Source organism: Brachycentrus maculatus, unplaced genomic scaffold (assembly GCF_059751285.1).
Source record: "Brachycentrus maculatus isolate JH-2025_06_01 unplaced genomic scaffold, ASM5975128v1 h1tg000419l, whole genome shotgun sequence".
Lineage (NCBI taxonomy): Eukaryota > Metazoa > Arthropoda > Insecta > Trichoptera > Brachycentridae > Brachycentrus > Brachycentrus maculatus.
In genome coordinates this window covers 918,439-940,726 of record NW_028281167.1, presented here as the reverse complement: position 1 = coordinate 940,726, position 22,288 = coordinate 918,439, and the positions used below count along the sequence as shown (strand labels likewise).

Genomic DNA, 22,288 nt, shown 5'->3' with positions numbered 1-22,288 from the left:
CACTTGTAGATTTATAAATCAATTTCGTTTGGGCTTGTTACAATCATATTACAAAGTAATACTTCATCATAAATAATTTCAAAATATGGCTTTAATTTTATAAACATTAAAAAATAGTGTTTGTAATCAAAATGCGCAAGGAGGATTTTCTGATTCTTGTAATAATGTAAAGAGTACTTAACATACGACTAAAATTGCCACTGCATAATAAGAAGCATACTTTGACTAACACAACAAGAAGTAGATAAGTGCTAAAATAATGTCCTTTTTATTCTGAACCTGATATTACTCATAACACAAATAATAGGGAAAGCTTATTCTGTTTAGCCGGGATCACAGCAGAAAAAAGATCTTTTTAAATATTTATTTTGTATTTTCAAAGAGATGGGATAAGAAATAAAATCTTAGTTTTATTTTTATCAATAAGATATTTTCACAATAACGTAGATGATTTCGTGTATTTGGGCAGCATGTTTTCTAGGGATGGATTGATTGAGATATACAAAGGGAGTGAATGCTGGGAACATAATGAATGGTGCACTGAAATTAATTGTAGCAAATAAAAGTTAAGTATGGAGTTGGCAAAAGAAAGATGAAAACAGACTGAATGCAGTTGACATGCAATCTTTCAGACAAATGTGCGTTAAATGATGTATGATAAATGTTCGAATGGTGAAATAAGGAAAGAATGCAAGGCTGAGGTAAACATTATCAATAAAATTAAGATAAGTGTGTGGAGATGGTTTGGACATGTGGAACAAATGAGTAAGGAAAGAACGGTGAAAAAAATTTATGAGGTGAATGTAGATGGAAAAAAGACCAGAGGAAGACCGAGGAAAACTTGGCATGAGTAAGTATATCAAATACTTGATCGTGGTAAAGTCGGTTCATGAGTCAGAATAATCGGCGGGTATGTATCAGGAGATGCATGAATGTGGAAGAGGCGAAGAACGTTTGCAAAGACAGAATGGTGTGGCGTTCTATTCCCTCTAGCTGAAGCCGCTCCATAATGATGACACCAAATTCATTTTCTTCCTTCAAAAGTTCAATATTTTGTCTACATGGAAAAGTCTACCAAACGACAGAGATATATGGCAAACTTAAAGTAGAATCCTTGTTACATAGGCCACACACTAACAATGACACGGATAGGTAACATACTTAATGCTAGCACACGTAACACATATACCAGAGTAGATAAACCTGCATCTACTGGAAGGTGGGGTTGTACGGAGACTGTTGGCCGTACATTTTGGCGCCAGCAGTGGCCTCGTCGTAAGTCGGGGGATGTTGGTGCATTGGAGAAGCTGAAATAAACAAAACAAGGTTAATAAAATTCAATTTTCAATTCAAACCCTTATCTGCACTTCAATGCAGCATAGGGCACTGCATTATATAAACACAGTCTTATCTTGATCGTTAACACACAAAGGCAAGGTGATCAGCCCTCCGCTTCAGGTACCAGTCCATGGTAATATTGAATAAATATTAGAGTGAAAAAAATCACTTGTATTTATTTGACCCCCCCTGGGAATCGAACCCGGGACCTCCAGAATGGTAGCCAAGCGTGCTAACACATGAAGGAAAGGTGATCAGCCCTCCGCTTCAGGTACCAGTCCAGGGTAATATTGAATAAATATTAGAGTGAAAAAAATCACTTACATTTATTCGACCCCACCCTGGGAATCGAACCCGGGACCTCCAGTGCGGTAGCCGAGCGTGCTAACCACTATGGAGACGGACACACACACTCGAATTTGAATTAGACCACTTGAATTAGACCATGAAAAACATTAACAGGATATTTTTATTTTTATTTACATTTGACCAGATATTTTGTCCGTTATATCCGAAATAGAGATAAGGCGTAGGACGCAGCAAATCTTGGTCACAACTGTCGTCAAGAAAAGGCGATTCAGTTGGCTTGGTCATGTACTCCGCATGCCTCCCGAGAGCCGCCATCAAGCTTGCCTCTTTTACAAGGCATCAGGTTCGCGCCGCCCAGTACGACCACAATTCGTCGGCAGTTTTCGTCAGAGCTTCCGTAAGCGAACCTGACTTGGAAGGATGCAAGGGAGCTGGCAGTCGACAGAAAAGCCTGGAGACAGTTTGTGACCTCCAAATGTTCCACATAGGGAGCGGATATGGTTTAATAATATCCTAAATTCGTTACAGGTCCGTTATATCGAGGTTTTACTGTATTTTGAAACATTTAACGATTTTAAATTATAAAAATAAAAATTTGACCATGAAAAACATTAACAGGTCATTTTTATTTTTACATATGACTGGATATTTTGTCCGTTATATCTGAAACAGAGATAAGGCGTAGGACACAGCAAAGCTTGGTCACAACTGTTGTCAAGAAAAGGCGATTCAGTTGGCGATTACTTAATTATACAAATAAAAAATTTAAAATATTCATTAACATTATTTTTAAGATTACAAAAAATATGGAGTAAGTAGCTCTTATAATACTTAAGTTATGGAATTAAATTTATATATGGGGGATTTTGATCCCCCTGTTAGAGCCGGCTAGGTTAAAATGGATAATAACCTGACGGGTGAGCTGGGTACCCAGGGTAGGAAGGATATCCGGGAGACGATGAAAAATCTGGAATATGAAAGATAAATAAAAATAACTAAATCATGTATTTTAACACATTGGTTACGGTGAAGTTTGTTTGTTTGTTGACCCGTGCTTATAAGATTGCATTGAAAGAAGGATGACAGAAAATAATGGATAGTATCTCTGTATTACAGTGATATATGGCTCACTCCTTTCAAGAACATCATAAATCAAAAAACTTGATTTTTCAGTTTTTAAAGTTTAAAAATATAATACAATGTTTTAAAAATAAATATCAAGCCACTTATTGAACTTTTTACTGTGCAATAGATCTTTTGAGTTAAACCTGAAGGTTTTTTCTCCATTTGAAAAATATTTAGTATATTTAAAAAAATAATTAAACAATACCTTTCCTTCAAAATGCAAAAACAACACTTTCTGCCCTGTAGCGGGTAAATATTAAGTTAAAAATATGCCTCTTTTGCTGGGATATAGTACATTTTATGGGCATTCCGAAAAAATGCACAGCTGAAAATTGATAATTTTTTATTTATGACGTTCTTGAAAGGAGTGAACGATATATGCACGATATATGCAAAGGCAAACATGACAAGAAATTAGACCAGTGGTTCTTCACCATGTTAAAGTTACCGAACCCCAACAGTGCCATATGCGTTCACCGAACGCTTAATTGGAAAAATAAAAAATGATTTTTTAAATTCTAAACATAGGTATAAATTTAAACAAAGGTGCACAAAATTAACAAACTATTGAAAACAAATAACAAAATCATTATAACATGATTTTCACATAAAAACAAAAATAAAATACTGAATTATTAAATCAGTGACTTCTGCTGTTGCCTTTCAGAGACCAATTTAAAAATGCGCGGCTTTACCTTGTCAAGTGCCACTCTCATGTCATTTTTGCGACAAAGTCTATTCCTTTTCTTTGTTTTTATATCCAGCATCCTCGAAAAGGATTCCTTGCAAAGATATGTTGTAACGGTATGAAAATCTCCAGAGCTTTTTAAGCAATAATGGGGTATGTAACCATTTGTTTACACCAAAACGTTGAGACCTCCGCCGAACCCGGGAGGCTGACTCACCCCGTGGGGTTTGATCGAACCCAGGTTAAGAACCACAGAATTAGACGTTATAAGTTTTTTTTCTGTATAAAGTTAAAAGTAACTGAAACGCACAAAAATGTGCACAACGCCGCCATAAAATGTTTCCGAAACGCATAAATAATTGCAGGCCGTAAACAATGTGTTAAAAAGGGGATTTGTTCAAAATATTTCAGAAAAATCGACATTTGTAGTTGCCGTATTATAGGAACAGCTTTTTTCTGTTCTATATAATGACAAAATAAAATTAATAATTTAAAACAAGTAAGGTAAACGAAGTAGGAATAGGTAAGGAGATAAGGGAAGGAGAGGAACAGGAAACCAAGAATGATATGATGGACAGTTAGGATTCTAAAGATAGATAGAAATATTTCAGGCATTTTTTAAATCTCATCACAGATGGTACATTCAAATTTATGAGGAAAATGTAGATGGAAAAAGGAACCAAGGAAAAGTTAGCATGATCGAGTATGTCAAATACTTAGTAAGGTGAGTGTTGCCCCACATATAGGCATCAACACCATCTAGAGGCAAAAAACCGCAGAGACTTTTATGTGACCTTTTATTATAAAAGTAAAGCTGAAATACAGTCCCTTTAAATTTCTAATTTATTATTAGATTAAAACCAATATTTTTAGCTTTTCCACTTTTTTATTTGACCAGCGACCGGGTTTCGTCGTTACCGACATCATCAGACTGGTCATAGTTACCGACATCATCAGACCAGTCTGATGATGTCGGTAACGACGAAACCCGGTCGCTGGTCAAATAAAAAAGTGGAAAAGCTAAAAATATTGGTTTTAATCTAATAATAAATTAAAAATGCAATTCCATCACGAAGTGTCAGTGGATAATATAAACCTTTAAATTTCAGCTAAGGGTATTGTTATTTTCCGTTTTATTCCTCATTACTGTGACCCTTGTGGAAGCAATGACTCCTCTCCAGTTATCCCTTGTCTGCGCTGCAAGTAGCGCTCCAACCACCGAGGTGTCTGCTGCTGTCTTAATTTGATCGGTCCATCGTGTGGGGGATCCTCCTCTCCCTCTCTTCCCCTCCAAGCTACCGATCACAGTAGCCCAGTAGTACTTCTGTATAAAAACTTGGGAGGTCTGCCTGGGGGTCTGCGTCCTTTAGGGATTCCTTGAAGGGCGATACGTGGAAGTCTGTCATCTGACATTCTGTTTACATGATCATTCCAGTATCGCCTTCGTTGTCGTCCCCACCTCACGATATCCTCCGTCGTACACATGCTCCGGATATCGGTATTTCTTACACGGTCTCGCAATGTGTTTTCTGGTTATGGATCGTAGAGTCATCTCGGAGGTTCCAAATAGGTGGAAAGACAGCTGGGCTGTCCAAACTCAAAACACAGTAAGTGACATTTTTTATGTAGTATGTTTTTTTTTGCATTTTTGGATTAAGCAGATTCTACTTAGTACAAAAATGCAAAAAAACGTACTGCAAAAAAAATGTCCCTTACTGTGTTTTAAGTTTGGACAGCCGAGCTGGGAGTCAACATCTCAAGAGCTACAAGCGGAGGCACAAACAGATCTTAAGGATCTAGAAAAATAAGAAGATAAAAACTTACCGCGAGGTCCGGGCGGAGGGTAGGCGGCTTGCCCGGGTTGCGGGTGCGGATACCCCTGCCCGGGTTGCGGGTGAGGGTAACCCTGACCGGGTTGCGGGTGAGGGTACCCCTGACCGGCCTGAGGGTAGGGAGAGAACCCTAGGGGAGGGGGCGGCATTTGGACGATGGAGGGCTGCGGCATGGAGGTCTGCTGGACTGGGTAGGGCGCGTTGTGTCCCTGAGTTCCCGAGGCAACAGCTGTCCCCACAGGCACCGCAACAGCTAAAAGAAATATATATTATATATAAAAAATACCTGAAATGTTCAACCGGGACTCAGGAATGCCCCCAGTGAACAGTACAGTGATATAAATGACAAATTAATTATCCTTATATATCCTTCGCCATCGCCATCGCCAAAAGTGCCATGTCTAAGCTAGACAAAATCTGGAAAGATCGGGGTGTGAGTAACAACACCAAGATGAAGCTTGTCAGGAGCTTGGTCCACTCCATTTTTCTCTATGCTGCTGAAACATGGACTATAAAAGCAGCAGAAAGGAGAAAAATTGATGCCTTTGAAATGTGGTGTTGGAGGCGCATGCTCCGAATTCCATGGACAGCTAGACGCACCAATGAGTCCATTCGCCAGGAACTACGCTTGGATGGCTTGTCTCTGGCCAATATCTGTACCCGACGGATTCTCCAGTTCTTTGGACACGTTGCGCGTGGCAACGAGGATAGCCTGGAACGACTAGTTGTGATCGGTAGCCTGGAGGGAAAGAGAGGGAGAGGAAGATCCCCCACACGATGGACCGATCAAATTAAGGCAGCAGCAGGCACCTCAGTGGTTGGAGCGCTACGTGCAGCGCAGTCAAGGGATAACTGGAGAAGAGTCATTGCTTCTGCAAGGGTCACAACCCTCAGCAATGAGGATTAAGACGGAGAAGAAGAATATATCCTTCACAGTTAACACATTTCGGACAGGTGTTTTTTTACGCCTGCGGAACGCTGGCGACGTGCTTTTTATCGATTATGTCATTTATTATGTTCCATACATTCGTCTGAGAGATCGCATTTAGACTGCATTCAGTCTGCTTTCATTATAAATATAAATATCATATATATTAATTTACAATATATATTTACTATATTTCTCATCAAACCCTCATCCGCACCCGATAGCGCATAGGGCACACTGCATCATATAGACGCGGTGTTATTTCGATCGTTAACACATGAAGGAAAGGTGATCAGGACTCTGCTTCAGGTACCGGTCCAGGGTAATATTTAATAAATATTAGAGTGAAAAAATCACTTATATTTATTTGAGCCCCCCTAGGAATCGACCCGGGACCTCCAGAACGGTAACCGAGCGTACTGACCATTACACTACGGCGGTGGACCAAATACTTGTACGAATTAATCAAGTAGAAATAAATACTTTTCCCGCCTTTGAAGTGCAGTCGGCAAATATATAGTAAATACCCGTACCACAGATGAGCACTAGTCGGGAGAGCAGGTACCCTTCCCGCACAAAGTTTGTTAACATTACATCAACTTGATGCAAAGCCCTATGCACCATTTGGGTCCGGTTGATCAAAAAAAGGTGAAACAAACGGAATTGTCTTTTATTTTGATAGGCGCCATGGAGTAGTTAGATAGATGCTCGACTGCAAAACTGGCGTCGCGGGTTCGATTCCCGCCAATTGCAAAATGAATTCAAGAATGATTTATTTTCAATTAGTCTGGGTGTTTGTGATGTATTTTTCACATTTACCTTCCCTATCCTTACTATCCAATGCCTGCATTGCTCCTGTTCTCTTATGCGGCTGTGAAACATGGCACCTTACAAGGGCCCAGAGCAGCCGTGTACTAAGCTTTGAGAATAGGCGTTTGCGGAGAATCTTAGGCGTGCGGTGGTTTGACTTTGTGAGGAATGAAGAGATAAGGCGTAGGACGCAGCAAATCTTGGTCACAACTGTCGTCAACAAAAGGCGATTCAGTAGGCTTGGCCATGTACTCCGCATGCCTCCTGAGAGCCTTAATCAAGCTTGCCTCTTTTACAAGGCATCAGGTTCGCGCCGCCCAGGACGACCACTGCTGACAATTCGTCGGCAGTTCTCGTCAGAACTTCGGGACGCGGATCTGACTTGGGAGGATGCAAGGGAGCTGGCAGCCGACAGAAAAGCCTGGAGACAGTTTGTGGACTCCATATGCTCCACCTAGGGAGCGGATATGGTTAAATAATAATAATAAATATCCTTACTATCCTACCTGCACACAAGCCTCTTAAATAGACCCTTAGCAGGTTTTTCGTTAAAAAATTAAAAAATTAAAATTTGTTATTTGAATTTGTGTCATAGCCAAGAAACTACAATAAAAATGTGATATTCTTAGTATTTTGGTTCTACATGTCTATATTGGTTCTAAATCTACATTTGAGTACAATAAAGATGGCTCCGTTGACTACGCCACAATTTTTTTTCTCAAAAATCGACAACATTTATTTGTTCAATGGCAGATAAACATATATTCTTCCGATCGAATGGCGGTAGAACCAAAAATCTATGTGTAATGCATAACAATTATTCGGTTGTACAAATTTCAAATTGTTGCCCAACAATATTCAATGTTACGGCCTATAATGGGAACAATGAAAAATCGCAGGTAATAAAATTATGACGACACTTACATACAAAGGACGCTTCCGGCTTTTGCTTCTTACAGCACCAACCGCATACAGAAAACAACAAGAAGAGTAACAGACCAATAACAATCAAAGTTGTGACGACATCCATTATTTACGTTTATTTCCGAGGTTTGTCGAAAAGGTTACTAAAACACTAGAGTATTAAAATAAATCACAGTCGGAAAACTTCCTCGCCAATATCCTTGGCAATTCGGAAACTTTCGGAAAAATATATGGGAGGAATGCTAAATATAACGGGAATGTCGAGTTTTCGTCGTTAAAACTGCCGCTTAAACGTAAATTTGCGAAAAAAAAGTATTTAAGCAATTACAAAAGTCGCAAACATATGAGTCACGACGCGAAAACCGAAATGTATTATTTTATTCTATGATATTTTTTTTTATTCAAACACCAATAAAAAAATTTACACAATGACAGCTAACCATAGAGAAAAAGGCGCCGTCAGCTGTCAAGGCCAGTTTTTTGGCGGCAATATGTAACACGCGCAAAAAATGTGACGTTATGGTTTTCAGATTTATTATAATAAATAATTTATTTCCATAAAAAAAATAATAGCATTTTTAGGATCTGGCAACGGTATTCTATTAATAGGTACCTACTGACTTCGTTTTTATAAACTTATATTTACTAAAGATCAATTTTTCTTAACAATTTTTGCCTGCAGGTACAGTGGATGCAAAAAATTGCTTTTGAACGTTGCTAAGGACAACTGAGTGAAACAAATTACGACAAAATAGTGAATAAAAATATCGTCAGCAAAAAAAAATTAAGGTGAGTTGCTAACTTGTTTTACATTACCAATAGACCCCTACAGCTTGTCTAACGGAAATGACGTGAAACATCACAGTATATGCTTTCCGTAATAGAGAACTTATAGGGCGTTTGTGTACTACACGGAATTACACGGAATTTTACCATCCGGCACGTCAGTTAGCATATAAAACGGGTGATTGGCTTGGATTGGCTTGTGCTTTTGTCCATCTTTCTTCGGATCGGTGCTCTTCATCGGTGCGTGAACACGTTGCGCGTAAATTCGGTCAGTCTTTAACTGTCGTAGTCGCTTTCATTTTTCAAAACGGGACTTCCAGACGGTAAAATTCCGTGTAGTGCACAAGCGGTTATATTTTAAAACTAAAATTTCTGAATTTTTTCCACAATGTGAAACAAAAAATTATTTTTTGACATATGTTGTAATGACTAAAAAAGAAAAGCAAAGTAAAATATTATGTGTAACATTACTTACAAATAAATGACACTTCCGGTTTTTTTTTCTTCCAACACCAGCCACAACAAATAGAAAGCATAAACATTATGAAAACAATGACGACCAATTTTCCAAATCCATCCATAGTTTAGGATTTTTTCTAGATTGAGTTGATGAGAAAGTTAGTAAGATAAATATTGAAACTGTAAGATCAATCACAATTATAGTTTCTGACTTTTGGAAATCACAAGCACTGCACGTTCGCTAATCAAGTGAGTACCCAACAAAATCAAAGACCACGAAATGTTTGTTTTCAAGTTCGGTGTATGAATGTAAATTTAAAAAAATACAAAAACTATCAAACGAAGTTATTCCCTCTATATATATGCCACGCATCAGGCACCAGTCCAGGGTAATTGAAATAATAATAAATTGGAAAAAAATACTTCAATACGTTTTACCTAATAATTTTCGTAGTTTCGTAGTACCTACCCACCCATAAACTCAAAAGATCAAAACTCAAAACAAAATTTTTAATACTTGCAATATATGCTTTATTAATTCAAAATTCAAAAAATATTTTAAACTTTACTTTTTCGAAAATTTCACAATTGCAGACCATATATAATCTTTGTTGCAGACTAAAATTATTTTTAAATAAAATATGTATGTTTTTAAAAAATTCAAAAGGCACACTAGTTTAAACGATATTATTTTGTCATTCGTTCACACATCACGAAAGTTTGCTTTCAATCTCAACGGATGTATTTAATTATTTTAATAATTTAGGCCTATTTTCCAAGTGCGCTTTTTTCTAGTGCTTTATTTAATGCACATTATAATTATTGACTAACAGTTCAGGCTTATTTTTAGACAATTTTCGAGAAAGCTGTAACCCAAAATTTCACAATATTTTTAAATGATATTAACTATTGAGCAAGAAGTCTAAAGGTATAAATATAACAAGAGAAATACTATTTCGAAAGACCCACGAATATTTTAATAAATATAAAACATAATCAAACGTCAAATGGTACAGTATCTAGGCGAAATAACTCCGTTTAATAGTAATTAAGCGATAAAATAAGTTGAAAACACACATTTCGCGATATGTTAACCGAAATTAATTATTTTTAGTGTGGTAAAAATTATTGACTACATAATATATTGAAGCGCGAAAACGTCAATATTCACAATGACAGGTGACCATAGACAAACTCTAAATGTCACGGTCGATTTTTTAGCCTACTTACACACGCGAGTTCTCCTTCGGCGTTTTCTTCCCTCGTGATTCGGAATTACATCTCATACTAAATTTACCTACCTACATATCAAGCACGCGTTGTTTTTTTTCCGCGGATTTTTTGTTTGACTTGTTTGTGCAGCACCTTTCATTTTAGCTTAACCAATACTGTCAAACATTGCCCTTTACACAATATCTGAGCATACCATATACTTACTTTATATTTTGAAATGCTTAATTAAAATAACCTGTATCAAAGGATTTATTTAATTAAAGTATTTTAAATTCTTTCTTCAATAATATACCACTCGGCCTATGTTGGTGTTTTTAATTATTGACTACACATCTAAATTAATTCGACTGAATGGAAAATTCTGATATTAACAAACATAACTTGTAGTAGGATAAATTAATTCATTAATATTCTTATAGACGTGGCGAAAAGGAGACATAAACTTCAAATAAACCTTCATAAAATAAAATAAACCCTTGGACTTTAAAGCATAGAAACCAATGATTTTTACACGAAACCAAAAATTTACCCATTGCATAATAAAATCATACAACTTTAAAGCCAAACTTTTTAAACAATTTTTGTACTGAAACACGTTGGCAATTCTTTCTATATCCATGGATGCCAAGTTGCAATTAATACCGAGTGGTCAGCCATATGCAATCGTGGAGTCATGTTTCTATACCAGCCATCATGTGAGGGTTTTTTTTTTACTTAATAAAACAAGTTGAAGCATTTTCATTAATATATTTGTACAAATAAAGGAATATAATACATTGGAGAAGGTGCCACATACAAAACTATTGCACTACCTACTTTGAATACAGTAAATTATCCAATTCAACTATAAAAACTTTGTAAAACCTATTACATAGTAATAATTATGCATAAACAGACACATATTTTACGGTTATGATATACTGCACAATCAGAAAGGCGAACATTCATTTGTGATAATATTTTAACACAGGCACTCCATGACTTAAATTAGTAGGTGCGCAACTCACATACACACTTGGCTCAGATCAAATTACATATATTTTGATTACAATATATTGTATGGTTCAGAGGTCGTTAGGTTACTATAAAATGATTCTAACTTTATTATTCTGACTCTTGCATGCAAACTTGTGATGCATAAGGCGCCGCATCAAATCAACACAATGTAAACTCGATAGTGATTACATAAAGGCTGGGTAATCTGTCCTGTGCTCCGGATTCATGGCAGTAAGAATGGAATGTTATATGGGAACTATATTACGTAAGAGTGTGGAAGTTTATTTGAAGGACATAATTTCAACATGGGAAAGGAAAAAGAGGAGAACTAACAGGTAGGAAAGTGAGAATAGCAGCAATGGATAGTGTACCCGTATTGGAATTAGCTTTTTTACCATAATAAATTAGAACCTTTTTAAAGTAACCTTACGTCCAATAAAACTGTTATTACGTTATACATTATATACTCGTATGCAGTGGAACTTCTCATAACGAGAATAATTCGTTCCAGAATCGTACTCGTTAATTCAAACATTTTTTGTTATGACTGGTACGGAAGTCCCGGGTCACAAGTGAATGTCGTGAAAAAGGGATTTGCCTTTCTCTGTTACTCGTATATGTATGTATATATATATATATATATATATATATATATATATATATATATATATATATATATATATATATATATATATATATATATATATATATATATATATACACATGTGTATATATATATATATATATGCAAAAATGTACTTTACATGATACTTATAGTTACTATGTAAGTCAAGGAGTGCTTGAACTTTAAACGCATACTATATTAATTAATTTTATAAAAAAATAATTACACAGACTTATTATTGTATACACCAAAAATTGTTGCAAGTTACATTATCTACATGATATATGTTCGGATAATGAGCTTGATATTATCTGTTTCTGTTATATATTGTGAGATGTTGGATGGAGATATTTGGTCCAGTTAAAAAAATTATAAAAATGTATAAATTTTAATACTGTTTTGTTTGAATGTGCTTTTGTCCACTTCAGTAGATAAGTGGTGGTTAGTGAGTCTGACCACCAAACTAGTCCTATATTCGATTCCCAGTAGGGTGAAAATATATAAAACTGATTTTCTCATTAGTATTTATTTTATATCATCTTGGACTGGTACTCGAAGGGCCGGATGAATCATCTCACCTTCACGTAATTAACGATCATAATGAAACTGGTTCAATACTTTGCGATACCCAATGCACCATTAGGTACACATAAGGGTTGGAAAGAACAGAATATCATTTCTGACACTGCGATACATCGTTTTTTTGGTTAGGAAGACAGAATGACTATTGATATGGTAATTAACGGTTCGTATTTATTTCAAGGCAATTAATATGTATTCAATTTTCAATAATAATAACAAGTTTATTATTTCACAAATCTAAATGTTTTTTTTTTAAACACCGTTTCTTTGGTCGTTGAAAATGAATAAAAAATTGCTCATGAATTAATATATAATTTTATCTTAATATTTGAAGCTGTGTGGGTTCCATTTTATAACTTACAAAATAATTTATTGATCACCCCTGATCCCTTAGATTATAACTGCCAATAACCACAAGAAATAGACACTTGAGATTTCTATTCAAGCCCTGAAAATTGCAATGAAATTAAATTATTTGTTTTTTTTTTTGTTTTTGTTATGAAGACAGGTTTTAGCGTTATAAATCCAAACTTTAGACGTTTTTTTTCTTTTATTTTAGACTCTAAAAAGTAAAAAAAACTGTTACCTTTGAAACCTGTCGACATTTTTTTAAAGTTATTTTGTAAGTTATAATATTAATTTAACTGTAAATTGAAAAACCAATCATAATATCCCATTTATTTATATTTTGTGTTATAAACTGTAAAATAAGTAAACGCATTTTTATCATTTAAGTTCAAAGTTACTTTAAATTTTATAGCAAAAGTAGTGTTTTTTTTAAAATCATTACTTTTGCTCATTAATGAACACTAATAATAATGAAAGCATAAATATTTGATATATTGAACCACCTTCAGCATAAATAATTTATAGACCATTTTAAAATCATTACAATGAAAATCCATTATCAAATCTCAAAAAATGTAATCAAATAATATAAATTTATAAAAAAATGAGCATCGAGTCAATTATGCAAAACTTTATGATTGTTGAATTTGGTTTATACAAGTTTTACAATAATTATTTATTTAATGGCTGTAATTTATTGATGTTTACTTATCATTAGTGTTATTATTTAAAATGATATGTTCGTAAGCTTTCCACAAAATGTATAACACTTTTTGACTAACGCTTTTTCCATCAATTTTCCAGATTTTTACACACATAATAATATATAATTTTTATTTTAATACGACTTATTACCTTTACTAACTATCACATATTAAATTCTAAGTACAAATTGCACGTTTGAAAAAATTACACGGTGCATATACGTTAACGAGTTAATATAAAAAAGTTTGTTTTAGAAACTCAAAAATATGGATTCTTCATACATCAAAGAAGTAGTTTGGTACACAATTTTATTACATTGTTTAGATAACATTATTATTTATTGTATCCACATGTGATATTTATATATTTAATTGATTTTTATTTTTATTTTTAATAAATGCTTTTATTTTAACTAGCAACCCTTGACGTTGAGTTACCAGCTCATCGAGAGGGTTGAAAGTTTCAAGTAGGTACTTGGGAGTGTATCAATAACGTAAAATATCAGCCTTCATAAAGAACTGGGAGTGCGTTTTGGGCTTGAAGGCATCGCATTCAACATTATAAAGACTTTCTGGAGATAGGGTTTGTACCCGTTAAAGACTAAATGCCACCTATATAATCCCTGCATCTCTCCTATTCTCTTTCACGGTTATGGGGCATGGCACCTTACAAGGGCCCAGAGCAGCCGTATACTCAGTAATGAGTATAGATGCCTGTGAAATATTTTAGGCGTGCGGTGGTTTGACTTTATGAGGAATGAAGAGATACGGCGTAGGATGCAGCAAATCTTGGTCACAACTGTCGTCAACAAAAGGCGATTCAGTTGGCTTGGCCATGTACTCCGCATGCTCCCGAGCGCCGCCATCAAGCTTGCCTCTTTTGGACAATTCGTCGGCATTTCTGTATGCGAACCTGATCTGAGACCTAGGAGGCAGTTTGTGTATTCCATATACTCTACATAGAAATTGGATATGGCTAAATACTAGTTAGTATTGACCAAAGGCTTTTGTGCTTATATAAACGCTGTTTTGGAATGAATTTTATGATTCTCTAAAAATTATCAAATCACAAACCATATAAATATATTTGATTATTATTTACATAAAATATATGTTTAATTGACAATATGTATTGTTTAATATTTGTGAATTGATATTGTTTTCCTTATTTTTTAAATGATTGATAACGTTTTAAATATTATTGTTGAAATATTTTCGTGTATTAATTATAAATAATAAAAAAACATATTTTAATTTATATTTTAAACAATATTTTAGGAATGGACTTTGAAAGAATATTACAATGTTCACGCATATTAATTTAGCTTTTTTATTGAAAAATCTAAGAAGATTTTATTTTTCATTATTTTTCAGTGTAATGTATTCAAATTTTAAGTTCCTTGGACATTGATCAATCGTAAGAAATGCAACACAGGACATTTTTTGAATAGAGATGCCCCGATAACTAGTTTTAACGAGAATTGAGATTTTATTTACTGAGAATTGACATTTTTCATCTCTGAATACGAACATAATGACAATTCAATACACCCCTAATTTTGTTTTTTTTTTAAAGAGAAATTCGAGTCACTTCCTTTATTAAAATTATGTTTTCTATGAATTTTTGGAATGAAACTTCTTAGGCAGCGATTCGATAATTATCATCATCATTTGATGTAGATATGGGCATTAACAAAAATAATTCTACTCTGGTTTTATACATGACAGTACAATTTGATATTACTACATTCAATTTGATAGTACCCGAGGATGACATTCGTGCAATGTTAAAAATTTTATGCTGATGAAAGTTGTGCATGAACGATGTCATAAATCCACTCATGAAATTTATTAATTTAGTACACTTTAAATAAAAATGTTTTAAAGTAACTTTATAAAAGTAAAACTACAACATTGTTTTTAACCACTTTTTTATTGGTATTTTGTCCAAACTGTTTTGATAAGAGCCTTGTCATCTTCAGGGATAAACATGTACTAAACATGTACATAAACATGATCATGTAGGGCATTGTTCCGCAAAGTGTGTTCCGCGGCACACTGGTGTACCGTGGTGATTAGTAAAAAATGCCTAGTTTTGTGAAAATAACACAATTGCTCCAAATTTTTATTGCCCGTGCTCAGTTAAGTAGGCTCACATTTCGCATTAAACATAATATGTTGAAAACTTTACCATAATACGGTAAATATGCACCTCTGAAATTTTTTAGTTTCGTAGGTGTACCTTGAATAGAATAACTTTGTGGAACACTGATGTAGGGTACCTGTTTATCCTTGAAGATGAAAATATTCTTGTTGAAATCGGTTCCAGAAAAGTATCAGTAAAAAAGTGATTAAAAAAAGGTTCTAATTTTATTTTATAAAGTTTCATCAAATGTGCTACAAAGTAATTGCGAAAAATTATAGAAAAAAAAACATATCGCTCACTCCTTTCAAGAACGTCATAAATCAAAAAACTTGATTTTTCAGGAGAACGTTTTTAAAGTTTAAAAATATAACACAATGTATTAAAAATAATTATCAAGCCGCTTATTGAACTTTTTACCGTGTAACAGATCTTTTTAGGAAAACCTGAAGGTTTTTTCTCCATTTGAAAAATATTTAGTACATTAAAAAAAATAATTAAACATCGCCTTTTCTTCAAAATGCAAAAACAACATTTTTCTGCCTTATATTAGGTAAATGTTATGTTAAAAATATGCCTCTTTTGCTGGGATGTAGTACATTTTCTGGGCATTCCGAAAACATATACAACTGAAAATTGACGATTTTTGATTTATGACGTTCTTGAAAGGAGTGAGCGATATGTGAAATTCATCATATGTGTTTTAAACGTGCCCAAAATTTTGCTGGATCTTAAATGTAATGTAATTTAATGTAATGTCATATTTATGTAATCCTATCATATTAATATAATGATAACTATGGACATTCATTTTATTGTGACTACAAAGAGATATATTATACATATTAAAGCACTTTGTATTTTTTTTCAAGATTTATATTAAGACCTTACGTTGTAAATTGTATACTCAATTCTACAATAAATCTTATCATATCAGTTGATTCATACGTCGTGTTGATGCAGCGTTATGAAAATTCTACACACTTATTATAATTAATTTCTTTATACACATTCTTACAAAAACTTAACAGAACTCACATTTACCTTATATTGCTTAAGTGGTGCATGGTTGCGTGGGTGATATCGTTAGGAATAATATACTAATAATTGGATGCGTTGAAAACAAATTAATTTCACCACATGTTATACCATATTTTGAAATATTACACTCGGAAATCCCTTTAATCTTTACATGTCAATATAAAATGAAAAATAAGTATTTTTTAGAATAAATCGTAAGGGTACTAGCATAACTCTAAAATATCCAAATTTGCAACGTTCTATAAATTGAAAAAATACACTGAGTAGTATGAAATGTCATATTTATGTGGTTTTACAGGTAAATTCAACAATTAATTTAAAAGCGGGTATTTTATTCAGGCAAAAAGCTTTAAATAACAGGGATTTCGGAGTTAACGTTTTTTGCCAGTTTGCCCACGAAATATGGTACATACATATGTTGGATTCTCATAATAATCTCTTATTAACGATATGTTTTACCAATGACTAACTTTACAAAAATATTATAGATGTCTCAATTACAGATGAAATATCCATCGTTTTTTTTCTTATATGAAAGAAGATGGATGTGTGAGCATCCCAGAGCTTACGATCTGACGTTTGGCTGGCTTAAGTGATCACTAAAGTCAGCCAAATGCCATACATAAATTAAATTAGATTTCCTTGTGTTATATTTCAAAATAGATAGTAATATTAGTTTGGAGACGACCTTATTTATTGCATCAAAGTATAAATATATATTTTAAAAATAAATATAAGATATTTAAAGTATGTATATTTTCAAAATCTGTTAAATCCACCCGTGATAATGATCAATAGCATGTCTTTTATTTGGTACTTAAAATTCGTAACCCATGCATTACGTACGTATGTATGTATTTCAGCAATTTAAAAACAGCGTTTTGAACATCTGTTAAATAAGCTTAAGTACAAAAAACATTAATAAATCGTTTTTGAAACCCGAAGTTAATAATTAATAAGAAAAGTGTTTAAGAATTATTTATTGCTGGTGTATTTTACAGATATTGGAAATATAGAATACTTATATGAGATTGATAAACGATTTTTTAAACCCAAATAAATCAGTGTACCTACTTTAAAATATATAAATGACTAATGATTTGTTTATAATACGTAATTTTATATATTTGGTACGAACTTCTTCAATGATTCGCTGTTAAAAATTTAATTGATTAATTTATTTACATTTTTTATCTTAAATAAATTGTTAAATTAGAAGAACACTTTTATTTAATTTATGATGTCTTGATCAACATTATAAAAGCATATGTACACACACATATATATATATATATATATATATATATATATATATATATATATATATATATATATATATATATATATATATATATATATATATATATATATATATATATATATATATATATATATACAAACCGTTTCATGAAACTTGGACTGCTGTAAAATACTATATAAACAGTAAAACTTCATTCATATTTAGAAATGTAAGTAAAATATAAAGCAATTTTAAAGACAGATGAATCCATTTTGTTCTAGTACATTCAAAACTAGATTTTCAGCCTCAACTTCACCTCATACTTACTTCAATTTAAACGCAAACAATTAAGATATGTGAATATATTTTTTAATTTTTTAAACCAACATGTTACACGTGTGTAATATATTTTCCTAAAAACCGATTTTTTTCCCTAACAAAAATTGTAAGAAAAAAATATTATACTTCAATAAAAAAAATTAAAAAGACCACTTTGTGTGTTTATGGTATTAATGTTTAAATGACTAGTTTCTAGAACTTGAAACAGATGTTCTCATCAACATGTGAAAATACAATCTGATGTTTATGAGAACATCTGTAGTTCTCGATACTAGTCGTGTTTACATTAATAAATCTAAAAAAGTGGCCTTACACAAGTTTTTTTTTTATTTAAACATTTAAATAATCTCTTTGTTCAACAAAGTAAATGCCAAGTGAAAAAAAAATGGTGATTGTTGTTAATCTTATACTGTTCAATCTTTTGACACTTTGTAATAACTTGCACACTATCCAATCTTAGATTATAATTTTATTTATCTATAGTAAATTGATAACTGTGGTGTTGTGCGATATTTTAAACAAGAATTAGGTGTTGCAACATGAAATTGAATTTTTTTAAACGTAAAATTTAGTTACAAGTAACATCAACCTCCCCCTAATCCACCTCCATGGTGTAATGATTAGTTTGTTTAGCTACCGTGCTGGAGGTCCCGGGTTCGATTCCCAGGGGGGGGGTGAAAAAAAATATTAGTGATTCATTCTAATGTTTATTTGATATTATCCTGGACTGGTCCTACAGTGCCCTATGCACCATTGGGTACGGATAAGGGTTAGAAGAAGAAGACAACATCAAACTAGGAACTTCTAAAATTTACAAACTAATTAATGTGAATTGAATTGTCAATATTATTTTAATGAAATACAGTAGCTTCATGAAACGGTTTCGCTTAATAATGTGTTATCTTCGAACACCACTGATATTCCCATTCTTTCTACTGAGAACAAATCGCTTTTATTTCTCAGTCAGTCGAACCACATCCATCCTGTAAAATGAAGGTTGAGTGTAATTGACAATAGTAGTTATTACAAAAATTACATATTTTTAAGAAAATATGGACTTAGGACCATGTCTGAAATACATTAAAAATAATACAGTGTACACATACAGGGCGGCGTAAAATAAATCACCCTATTGGAAGATGTTGTAACTTTTGCAAATGGCGTAGTACGTCAATCGTATTTAGCATTTGTGAATTCGAACAAATTTATAAAACAAGCTCAAAAATGCGTGCACGCTGTCGGCAGCCACTTAAAGGATATATTAGTTTCCACTCAACAGAAAAAAATGTAAAAAAAAATATTCAAAATCAAAATTAATGTTTCGCTACTCTAAATTTGTTTGTATACTGCAGCTGTTTAGTTCACAAATATTAAATATGATTGACGTACGACGCCATTTGCAAAACTTATAACATCTTTCCATAGGGTGATTAATTTTGCGCCACCCTGTATAAGTGTTGATAATATTCAAAGCAAGGGATTCCATATGATAGTTGACATTTTAACCAAGTTATGTAGATGATTTCAACTTTTGACTTTATTTACTTTCAGTGAAAAACTAATGTTCATTAATTTTCTTTTTTGTACCATCAACTTCCGGACAATATTGATTCATAACCGATTTCAATATGGAAAATTTAATACACATAAATATCTTTAAATTCCTAGTAAAACTTATCTATTCTTTGTAGTTAATGCGATATCTTTTCACAGTAATATCAGTCATGGACTGGGATTCCAAACAGACGTTAACGTTTTATGTAGATAACTACTTCTATGCGGTTAAAAAAACAAGTATTTAAAAAAAATGGTATCATTAATTTTTTAACAATACGGATTAATTCAAAAATCCAAAACTCATATTAAATAATGTACAGAAGGAATGTTTAAATTATCTACAACACATAGTTCAATCGTGAACTGTCGCATGTAATTTCAGCCCAGGTATATACATATACGTATGTTTTTATAGTAGAACTTCTAATTATCCGAATAATCGTTACTGGATCTTATTCGGTAATTGAAAAATTAGGATAAATAGATTTTTTCAGTAAAAGGGTCATTTAATCAATTAATGTACTCGTTAGTATGTTGCAAATGAGGGATTTTTTCTACAATAAAGATAGATTAGTGTGGCGTTCTTTTCTCTCTGCCTACCGCTGTGGAGAAGCGGCGTTATGATTAGTTAGACAATATTGATCGATAGCGCTTTTAAAAATGTCATTAGCAATAAAAGTCAAGAAGTTAATCTACCCTCTATGGTTAAAATAGTAACAACAATATGGAATCGATGCCCAGTTGTTAATTTCAATATATTTCCCTTATTCTTTACATATTTCAATAAGAACGGTAATGATTGTCGTGGGTTTATTATTATTAATATTATTATTTGTCATAGGTCCGCCTCCGTAGTGTAATGGTCAGCATGCTCGGCTGCCGTTCTGGAGGTCCCGGGTTCGGTTCCCAGGGGGGTTTAATAAATATAAGTGATTTTTTCACTCTAATATTTATTCAATATTACACTGGACTGGTACCTGAAGTGGAGGGCTGATCACCTTTCCTTCATGTGTAATCGATCGAGATAACACTGCGTTTATATGAAGCAGTGCCCTATGCACCATTGGGGTGCGGTAAGGGTTTTATTATTATTATTTGTCATAGGATGGGAATAGTTTGCATAGTTAAAACAGATAACTGACTGAGAAATACAAGCGATGTAAAATCGTTCATCGTCATCCCAGTTTGGACATTTGTGTAGGTCCTCACCAAAAAGTTGCATTTCCAATATTGCACAAAAAAATCCTAGATGCAAATCTGTTCTGTTTATTGTATTCTACCGAAATCTTAATTAAAGTTGTGACAAAAATAATGACAATCCTGTGTTAAACCAATATGAAATTATAAAATCGTACCAAAAGTAACAATTTTACAAGCTATAAATCCTGATTACTGAAAACCATTTAAAATGGAAATGTAACGTTTTGGTGAGGACCTCCACATTTGCAGTCTATAAAACTATTAAACTATAAACGACAAACATATTAATTGAATCATCTATAATTGGAACCTAGAGTACTATGTATCCGGGGATTAACATCACATACCTAAAAGCAATCTATATAAACCCTAACATACACACATACACACTTTAGTTTCACAAGTGCGGTTCCTTAACGAAAATTACCTATAATCGAGAGTTTATAATTTATCTTTCTTATGGTGGACACTTGTGAACATTTCTAACGATTTTGTGGTCGTGCGATGATAAGTCAATGGGAATTTGTAGATCTCTATCTAGTATCAACTTGGAAATGCAGCCATTCAGGCCGACGTTGTATCTGCCGACTGTTTCAGGCCAAATCGATGCCATCCCACCTGAAATATAAGACAATAATTAGTAACAATTTCAGCGCTAATAAAATTCGAATCATAGTATGGGAAAAATACTTTAAAAATATAAACATTTAATATTTTTTTATGGTATATACACAAAATAATGAAAAATTTATTAATTGATTCTGCAGTCACTTTGTGGTAATATTTGTCCATTTTTAATTTAACACGTTGACTGCCTCGACAATTTCCAGAATTCCAGTCTAAGAAGCCAATTTCATTTAATCATATTCAATGAAAATATTCTTTTACATTTTGATTTTGAATATTTTTTTGAAAAATATATTCTCTGTTCATTTATTAATAAATTTTCTGTTCATGTAATCCAGCATCCATTTTGTTATTTTCCCAGAAGCCATCTATCCACATATACACTGATATACTAGGAATTTTATCGTAGCTGCACGAATATGGCAAGTAAACACAGTACGAGATGACTCGTAGT

General features: G+C 33.1%; 2 protein-coding genes across 4 annotated transcripts in view; both read right to left on the bottom strand.

Annotated features, from left to right (window-relative positions):
* Positions 1–362: 362 nt before the first annotated feature.
* LOC148302760 (uncharacterized) lies at positions 363–9,357 on the bottom strand. 3 transcript variants are annotated; one of them, XM_088271061.1, is made up of 4 exons: positions 9,216–9,357; positions 5,285–5,545; positions 2,558–2,614; positions 363–1,307 (listed from the first exon to the last, which is right to left on the bottom strand). In XM_088271061.1, the coding sequence occupies exons 1-4, from the start codon at positions 9,319–9,321 to the stop codon at positions 1,210–1,212; spliced, it is 522 nt and encodes a 173-aa protein (XP_088127187.1). In that variant the 5' UTR covers positions 9,322–9,357; the 3' UTR covers positions 363–1,209. The 3 variants fall into 3 exon arrangements, with proteins under 3 accessions (XP_088127187.1, XP_088127186.1, XP_088127188.1); XM_088271060.1 differs by lacking the exon at positions 9,216–9,357 and adding an exon at positions 7,955–8,384; XM_088271062.1 differs by lacking the exons at positions 2,558–2,614; positions 9,216–9,357 and adding an exon at positions 7,955–8,384.
* A 9,194-nt stretch (positions 9,358–18,551) lies between these two features.
* Positions 18,552–22,288, bottom strand: part of SP2353 (EGF like, fibronectin type III and laminin G domains protein pikachurin) — a 189,563-nt gene continuing 185,826 nt past the window's right edge. The window contains exon 18 of the mRNA XM_088271085.1: positions 18,552–21,825. Coding sequence (XP_088127211.1) covers positions 21,665–21,825 — 161 coding nt within the window. The 3' untranslated portion in view covers positions 18,552–21,664. The remainder of the gene's footprint in view (positions 21,826–22,288) is intronic.

Bases quoted from the DNA above. Each gene is read 5' to 3' on its own strand.
- LOC148302760 (XM_088271061.1), bottom strand. From the start codon at position 9,321: ATGGATGGATTTGGAAAATTGGTCGTCATTGTTTTCATAATGTTTATG. The intron at 5,546-9,215 runs GTAAGTAATGTT...TATTTCTTTTAG, and splicing joins ACCGGAAGTGTCATTTATTT to CTGTTGCGGTGCCTGTGGGG. The intron at 1,308-2,557 runs GTTATTATCCAT...TGTTTATTTCAG, and splicing joins GTACCCAGCTCACCCGTCAG to CTTCTCCAATGCACCAACAT.